Raw genomic sequence first — 9,305 nt, 5'->3', positions numbered from 1 at the left:
ACACAAGTCATGGTGACCTACGTATGACGAACTGGAGTATAAAGAGGGAGGCTCGGCGTCTGTAGCAGACATTTATAGCTGACAGACTCGGCCGAGTTTTCTCTCTTCTTCTGATCAAGAATAAAAGAAATTGCTTTTTGACTTTTTCATTGGTGTCTGCCTGCTGTTGTCTCGACTTTCGTCCACACAGCTCACTGGATGGCGTCCATGTCTCACAAACAGGGAGTACCAGGACTCTGAAGACTTGGACTTTCATCTTTTTGCAGACCCCAATCTGTCTACTGACTTCATAGAACGTGTCACCAGAGTCACATGAATGTCACCGCCGAGGTAAGTAAACCTCTCGATGACGAGGTCGACGCTCTCACCGCAGACAGACGCGCTGCTGATGGCCGTGCCCAAGAGGTCATTACAGGCCTGGATCTTTGGTTTTTATCAGGACCCTCACAATCCCCAGACACTCAGACCCCTCACTCAGTCCCTCGAGACCCCCGATCAGAGCCTCCATCGACTCCAAGAAGATCACAGCATCGTCACAAAGTCAAGATTCACCAACAGATGCCCCCTAGTGGCCGTGGAGAGGAGCTGATGTGACGTTTTAACTCTTTAATGGCGCTACTTTATAGGAGACGTCAGATTCCGGTGTGCCAAGGACTTTGAATCTCTTCAGCTCTTCAGAGACAACAGAGAGGTGCGTTAAAGTTGATACCACTTATCTGCGTGCTGATTGGTGCAAACCCATGTGCATCTTAACCCCGGTATGCAAATGAGCCTCACTTATTTAAGATCATTGCTTTCGTTCTCGTCTTCAGTCTTCTTCGAGCTTTAGGGGGGCTCAGTAATTGGCTGCGTAACTCCCGACGCACTTTTAATGTGGTGGTCTGCCACGGAGCCTTTTAGTTTTCTGGAAACATCTCAGGGAGAATGAGAGCCGACAGGAGGCACCTGAGCACCATGTGGAGGGCCACAGCAAAGGGTCTGAATACGTCTAGAGGGTCAGTGCCTGATGTCTTTCTGAGGACCTGTTGTCACTTTGTCATTGGGGGTTATTGACAAATGGCACATCTCTCCACTTCAGAAGGCAGAAGGCGATGGGCGTCTCAGTACTTTGTGACTTCTCTGTCCGTGTCCTGCTATTTAACGTTGTCACCCTTACTGTCTTATTGCATTTCTCTGAACCCCCCCCCTCGCACCCCCACCAACTGCTGGCAGAAGAAGTCCACTAAGCTATTGCAGTGCGTGTGACAATCAGTGAATACACGTTGTGATGCCTGCTTCTTCTTGTCGGAGTGACGTCTGCTTGTTCTCCTCGTCTCTGATTTGTTTCCCCCCCAGCTGCCCTGATTGACGCCCCCACCTACACTGCACTAGTGCCCCCCTCCAGGACCCCAATCCCATCGCTGCCAGAATAGGCCCCGCCTCCCTAGCAGCTTTCAATTGGATGAAAACGGCCGGCGTTCTGGTCAGCTGGCACACTCAGGCATGCAGTGAGGACTCCAATGTTCGGCAGTCAAAGTGGAGACCCTGCTCAGAGGTGGCCGAGGTTCCCGGTCTGGGGGGCGTACTGCTGGAAGGCTATCATGTGGCTCTTCAGGATCAATGCCTTCTTTTGTGGAGATGTGACATGTGACGGCGGCGTGCACAAGATGGCCTCATGCCTTCCTTCACCTCTGCCCGCCTTCAGCACCCCAGCCTTTCTGCACTTTTAAGGCATTTTTGGTGGAATCTGTTTTTCTGTATTTGATCGACTCGGTGAGTTCTGCTGTCATTATTTTTAGGGTAAAGTTCAATGTTTGGGTCTTTATGGGAGTACTGGGCACCTCAACTTTAGTGAAACACTCCCGGCATCACCATCCTCCTCTTCCTCATTTCATTAAAAGGCCCCTTTCTTTCATTGGCATGTGGATTCAGGCTGAACTACCATAGGAAAGGCGCTATATATGTGAACTGCCTTATTCTTATTTACTATGTGCCCACTCCTCCACTCTGTGTTACCGTCATATTGAAAAGATGCTCACCTGCCCGGTCACTGCTTCCATGGGGCTGGCATGTCCTCCTTATATGCACCTTGGGTTTTTATGTCCCAAAGATCAGGATGGGTCAACTGGCAAATGCAAAGCCGCTGTGAGTGCCCAGTGGTCAGATCTGCTGCCAGCTCAAGTTCTGGGCTGATGCCACATGTTCTCCCAGTGTTTGTGTAGATTTGTCTTCCTTTATCAGCTGGCTTATTTGATAGCAGTCTGAATGTGTGTGCCCAGCTATGGACTGGCACCCTGTCCAGGCCTGCTATCTGCCTTACCTCCATTGCTGGTGGTCCTCAGCAGCGCTTTTAGCAATCAGTGTGCCCCGCGTTCATACAGAAAATAAAAAATGTTAATGAAGAGGCTTCTAGAAGTGAGGGACGGAGATAATCAATGGGCACAAGCCAGGAGCTGGTCAAGTGGGCACCTCAGTCCATCACCAACCAGCTGGATCTTCAGACATTCATTTTAGTCAGATTTCCATCATCTAAGGGTGGTGTGGTGCCCAGCACTGCCATCTGCCACCTCCAGAGTCACGGGTCAGGGTCTGTTTGGGGTTTGCCCATTTCTCCTTGTGTCCCCCCAGAGACACGTGTGTGGCAGTTGAGTGGGTCACGCTGAGTGTGACAGAGAGCCGGCGACTGCATCAGGGTGCCCTGCAAAGAATCCCACTCAGGGTTGGGGTCCTGCCTGACTTTAACTTCTTATCTCTTGGACTGAGGGGCTTCAGAAATTAAGGAATAAAGTGACAGTACATCCATCAGCATGTGACTAAATAAAATGAAGTAGAGTGACAGTGACAAGCAGACAGCAACAAAGGGCTGTCAGGAGACCACTTGACGGCCCACCGTCTTCAACGCATCAGAATTAAGAACAAACGAACTCCAGTTAGTCAATCAGACAGTCAATCAGCCAGTAACAACCAATCAATCGATCAATCAATCAATCAATTGATCGATCAACCAATCAATCAATCAATCGACCAATCAATCTATTAATCAATAAATCAACCAATCAATCGATCAATCAACCAACCAATCAATCAATCGATCAATCAATCAACCAATTAATCAATCAATCCTATTTTGAACTGAATTCTTATCACTAAAAAACTTTAAAGTCTGCTAGAATTGAAGAGCTGAGTTGCACAATCAGCTAAGTAGAGGAGACAACTTTTTGTGAAAAGGAGAAAAATAATTTTGAAGTATTTGAAATAATATTTTTAAAATTCTTTTTGCAAAATGTTTGTTTGTTACATTACTGAAGGTCAATTGCTGGACATGTCAGAAATCTGAATATTTTACATTTTTGTAAAAAATAGGAAAAAAACATACTTAGCAGGTTTTGACGCTAAATCAATGCTATTCCATAAACCTATAAGTAGAAACTTTCATCCAAAGTGCTCTGGATCTTGAAATATTTTTATTATATAACAAAAGAAATTCAGAGCTTTTAGTCTCTAAACTATTTAGCTAAAAAGTAAAGCTAAAAGTCACGAATTCCTGTTAAGTGTTGTTGAAGTAGTCAATGAAAGAAGTTATAAGCAGTGTCTAGAATGTCGATATTCTACATCGTCTTCATCATATACTTCAGTATCCCTGTCTGCCAGATGATTGGCTGGTGTACTTCAGTATCCCTGTCTGCGAGATGATTGGCTGGTGTACTTCAGTATCCCTGTCTGCGAGATGATTGGCTGGTGTACTTCAGTATCCCTGTCTGCCATTGGTTTAGTGTTTTTGTTGGCTGTCCCAATGACTGGGAGGCAGAACTCTTGAACGTCTTCTGATTGCCGACTGTCCATATTGACTCCCATTTTGCTAAGCACCATTTCGACATCCTTTGCTTTTACTGGATTAACACAACAATTCAGTGGAAGTGGGTCAGCTGACAAGTTTATTTTATTTTGCTGCCACGTTTCACAATACTGTGACTGCACAAGTCGCCCGAATACGAGGTCTTTATGTTTATGTTACTTCTCGTTATTTCTGCCACTCACACTTTTGTCAAGTGAAATGGGAGCGTATTTTTTTTTTTTGCAGACTTTTGCAGTTGCAGACTTGTAGTTAAACATCTGCCTGTCTCTTCCTACAACTCTGAGTGTGGCATATTGAGATGATTGGCTGGTGTACTTAGCAGCTTTTGGAACTAAGCTGGTTATGCAGTTAACAGGTTTTGGAACTCACATCAAAGTTTATAGCACTATATTTTGGTACTTAGCAGGTTTTGAAGCCCACTTCAATGCCAAGCACATAGCCGACCCTTTGATGAGTCAGAACCATTAATTCACCTAAAGTTCGCCAAAAAATGTACTTAACAGGTTTTGGAACTCACCCTTCAATTACAAACACACGTGTAACACACGCAATACAGGAGTCCTGCAAACCACCACACATTTTCTATAGCGCCTTTCATAATGACAAGCAGCAAAGCAACTCAAAAGGCTTCAAGCAGACACAGCAATCCAGTCAATTAGCCTCCAGGCAGTCAGTCCTGATGGTTTATAGCGCCTACCGTTTGAGGACAAACAGCCCATGAAGTGTAAGGACGCTCACAGGAGTCACCTGAGCTGTTTATTTTATATAGCGCCACAGATCCCTGGAGTAAATGAACGGCAGGCAATGATCCTAATTGTGTATAGCGCCTTTAACAAAGAATCTCACCACACCAACACAATGCATTTCCACAGAGACCCCCGTCCCTGCGTCTGCAGTCCAATTCTTTCCATTGATTTTTCACAATTTTTCACAATTTCCACCCTGGCAGGTCAAGTGAGTCACACGCTGAGCCCATTGATGCGGATTCAACAATCTGCGTCAAGTTTAAACCACAAGTACAGAGGAGTTAAAGGATGAGGTCAGAGAACAATGGCTCATCGTGTAGTGCCTTTCACAGAACAACACAGTCATGAAGTCACCAACAAAAAAAAGAACAAAATGAACAGATACAGGAGGTCAGTTTCATCCATCCATTTTCTAAACCGACTTATCCAGAGCAGGGTAGCTGGAGCCCATCCCAGCAAGCTTCGAGTGCCAGGCAGGGACAACACTTGGGCAGTGCCAGTCCATCTCAGGGTGAACACACATACACACACACACACGCTACCATCATGAGTTAATTTGAGCGCCAGCCCACCTACTCTGCATGTCTTTGGACTGCCTGACAGGGAACTTGCAGCAGAACTTCTGGCGAGACCACCACTGCACCACCATGCCACCCAAAACCAATTCCAACAAATCTTACATTTTCACATTGTACCTTAGCATTCTCAAGGCCCCCTTTAATCCAACTCAAAACCACTGTGATCCCGGAGCCTTTCCAGGCATCATCAGGCACAAAGCTGGAACCAACGCTGGAACAGGTGCCTGAGTCCAATCGCCACCTCAATTAACTGGCATGAGTTGGGGATGTGAGACGGCCGGTGTGAAATATCAGACACACGCAGGGAGGACGTGCAGACTCACGAACGGTTTTGAAACAGCGGGCGCTGGATTAGAGTGGCAGTCATGCCAACCTGTCGTCTTTCACAAAGTCGGATGGCACAAAATGTCATGGAACAGATTCAAGAGTAACAGCGTGAAGTGATGCGTTTATTGTGTGCCTTTTAAATTAACACTGCCAACCGCTGGAGGAAGGAAACATTTCCAACCAAAACTTTATAAAGCGCCAGAACGCTTCAGGAAAGCCTCAGGGAAGCCGCGACGAGCACAGCCTTCTCACATTTAGCCTCTGGGGGCGCCAGGTCTTTCAAGTTTCTGTTCTGTTGTTTCACTTGAAAGAAAACAAAATGCCAAAGATAATGTCCGATGAGCTGGCACCCATATTTTCGTATTTATTTAACCTAATCAAACGAGGTTTTCGCTCTGTATGCCGCACGTTCTGGCGGACTTCAGCCATTTGAGAAAATGACTTTGGAAATGTAACGGAATGGCCACGCCCACTCATGCAAACTCTGCACCAATCAGAGGAGTGACGTTCGGGGTGTTTACGGCGGGATGGGTGATTGACGGAATCTAGGTTGCAATTTGCCAGCTTCAGATCAAGTAACCAATAACGGACGAGATTTTGTTCGACTGAGCGGGATTTTGACTCTGATTGGGCTGTAAAGTGTCGGTCAAGTCTTGCGGCCCTGACGGCAGGAACCAACCCAGGACGGGCCGCCAGCTCACAGGATGCAGAGAAATGAAACACGAAATGAGAGAAGGGGTCGTAACTTTACAGTCACTGTAACTAAAAGTCGCTTACGGAATTAGCGCATAAATCATTATTTACAGAGAACTGTCGCTTCGTTTAATATAGCGCCTTTCAGCTCGATTCGCTGCGTTCGAATCCGTGAAAGAAGAGCGAGCGTCTCATTTAGCGGTTAACTCCTTAAGCGCCAAATTACTGAGATTTGCCCGTCACACAAGAACGCCTTTGTCCGTTTGGAGGACGAGGTTAATGGGCCTGGTCCATGTGACATGGTGACACCGAGTCTTCAGGGAGTATCAAGGTCCACGGCGGTTTCGTTTTAATTGCTCTCCATCCATTCTGCTCATTAAAAAAGAAACATCAGGTTTGTCAGTAACTGGGATGATAAAAGACTTAGAGTAAAACATTAACAAAGCAAATATAAAGATAGACAATTGGAGGGGAAGCGACAGACAAGACCAGCGACAGGGACAACATCCAGAGGCTCCACAACTCCAACAATGGGAAAGACAGACGAGAACGGTAGGCGTTCGCCGGCGTTTAAAACGGGGGGGTTGAGGAAGTGGGTGGGCTGTGTCGTGAGAGCGGACCCTGCTGCCAACTCGGGGCTTTTAAACGGGCGCCGCTTTTGCCAAACAAATTTGGGATTTGTGGGGGCAGATAACGCGGTGGTCTCTCGGCGCTCGCCCCCCGCGACATTTTTCTGCTGCTGCTTTCCCGGTTCGTTCCGTTTTTAGTTTAGTTTAGTTTCTTTACCCTGGCGCGTGTGTGAGGGACCCTCGAGTCGGGCCGGCGTCCCGTCCAAGTCGGCTCACCTTGCTGCATTGTCCTCAGTGCCGCTGCTAACGGCTCCGTCTCCGTTTGACCGGACAGATGGATGATAACATTCGGCGAACATTTGCAGAGAATTTAACAAGGACGACATGGCAGCGGGCCGTTTGTTTTCAGGAAAGTCGCAATCAAAAACCGCAGGAATTCCAGTGGCTGACGACTTCGGGACGAAGTGGCGGCGTCGGGCTGTCGGGGTAGAACTGTCACTGGACAGTGTGTGGACAGTGGCAGGCCGTGATCAGACCCATTGGGGGGACCGCAGAAGAGACGGACAGACGGAAGAGACCCTCGAATGGCTGCCGGGCGGACTACGCATTCTCATAGCAGCCGTGAGTTCAATACAACGAAGGAATGGAGTGGGACGGGTGGACCCCCTCGTGAGGGGAAGGAGGGGGCTGAGTTAAACAAATCAGTTCGACCCGTGCAAACGGGCCCCGCTATTCTTAAAGGCGCTATATAAAGCAACGGCCGACAAATCCGAGAATTTCTTTTATTTTTCCCCAGAACTCCTCCGTGCGGTTTATGCGGCGTTTCGGTTCCGCTTTTAGCTTCGGTTTATTTTGGTTTTCCTATCATTTCATTGTGAAATCTGATTACAGATTATTTTATTGTTTGCATGTCTTTATTTTTCATTTAATCTTAATTGTCAATCATTTTGTGATCGTCTTTTTGTATTAATTTAGCGTGTTTCTGTTTATCACCGACAGCATTTTTATTAGTGGATGGCATTGCTTGGTGAGCAGGGACACCTATAAAAGATTTAATAATAGAGGCAACATACTGTATACTGTAATGAAATAATATGATAAAATGCAATTATTAAAGTATGTATCCAGCCATCAGTGAAAGGGCAGCTGGAGCCGAACTGGCAAACATCGGGCACAAGGCAGAAACAACCCCCGGACAGGACGCCAGTCCACCACAGGGTGAAAACGCACACACACGACCCCTGATCAATCGATCTGAATTTGTATTGAACTCTTTCACTAAAAAGCTATAAAGTGCATTAGAAATACAAACACGTATAATCCATAGAGCACAGGAGTGCAGAAAAATCCAAAGCATTTTATATAGCGCCTTTCATCATTAATACAATACAGGTGTCCAGACAAACACAAAGCGGTTTATATAGCCAGTGAGTGAGTCACTATCCAACCCGCTATACCCTAACTGCAGGGTCACGGGGGTCTGCTGGAGCCAATCCCAGCCAACACAGGGCACAAGGCAGGAAACAAACCCTGGGCAGGGCGCCAGCCAACCACTGGGCACACACACACACCCACACACACTTGGGACAATTTAGAGTCCTGACCTGCACGTCTTTGGACTGTGGGAGAAAACCCACGCAGACACGGGGAGAGCAAGCAAACTCCACACAGGGGGGACCCGGGAGGCAAACCCTTAAGGGTCTCCTAACTGTGAGGCAGCAGCGCTACCAACTGCGCCACCACGCTGCCCAGTTTATATAGTGCCTTTCATAATTAATACAATACAGGTGTCCAGAAAAACACAAAGCCTTTAATATAGCGCCTTTCCTAATGACAACTATCAGTGCAGTCCAAAAACATCAAGAAAAAAAAGCAGAGCCCAGTAAATCTCACTCATTCAATCAGTTCTGAAGAAAAGATGCCATAGACAGTACATGAAATGCCTTATTCTTATTTACTATGTGCCCATCATATTGCGCCCTGCCCGGGCGCTGCTTTCATGGGTTGGCACGTCCTCCTTATATGCACTTTGGTTTTTTTTTGTCCCAGCTGGCAAATGCCCAGTGGTTAGACCCACCGCCAGCTCATTCAATCAGCTCTGAAGATTTATGGTGCCATTGACGTACTGGAGAGCCCAGCATCTGAAGACAAACGGCGCCTCTCGAGTAAGGAGTCAGTTGAAATATTCCTTGTTTATAGCGCCTTTCATGGTGAACGCCATCACAGAGTTTCAGAGTAAACCAACATTCCGGGCCTCATCAGACACAAAGAGAGGACCAGCCCTGGACGGGACGCCAGAATCCATTCCTGCGCTTGGTTTGGAGTCGCCGATTTACCCGACTGGCATGACTTTGGGATTTGAGAGGAAACAAGCGGGCCATACCTGGGAGGGGACGTGCAGGATTCACGGACAGAACTTGGCTTGGACCCCCTGATGCAGGATCAGCCCACCAGTTGTCTTTATTGGCCCACAGATTCTCGGACTACAGCGTCCAGGGGTCTCATTATTTTGTGTGTTTTGGGCTGAAGGGAGGAGCACAGGGAGAACCTGAACATG

The 9,305-nt window shown here is 47.2% G+C and overlaps 1 protein-coding gene across 4 annotated transcripts in view; it reads left to right on the top strand.

Annotated features, from left to right (window-relative positions):
• Positions 1-503: 503 nt before the first annotated feature.
• slc15a2 (solute carrier family 15 member 2) overlaps positions 504-9,305 on the top strand; it is a 39,356-nt gene continuing 30,554 nt past the window's right edge. Inside the window, exon 1 of one of the 4 annotated variants that reach the window (XM_039755226.1) lies at positions 504-691. Coding sequence is in view for 2 of the 4 variants with exons in the window: in XM_039755224.1 (XP_039611158.1) it covers positions 7,333-7,369 (37 nt within the window). In the remaining 2 variants the exon portion in view is untranslated. Of the gene's footprint in view, positions 692-1,500; positions 1,753-6,438; positions 6,732-6,823; positions 7,370-9,305 lie in introns of those variants that run through there. The other 3 variants (XM_039755227.1, XM_039755225.1, XM_039755224.1) reach the window with 3 other exon arrangements.

The sequence above is a fragment of the Polypterus senegalus genome, chromosome 6, assembly GCF_016835505.1.
Source record: "Polypterus senegalus isolate Bchr_013 chromosome 6, ASM1683550v1, whole genome shotgun sequence".
In the NCBI taxonomy this organism is placed as follows: Eukaryota; Metazoa; Chordata; class Cladistia; order Polypteriformes; family Polypteridae; genus Polypterus; species Polypterus senegalus.
The sequence above is the reverse complement of the archived record's forward strand: the minus strand, read 5'-3'. Positions and strand labels throughout refer to the sequence as shown.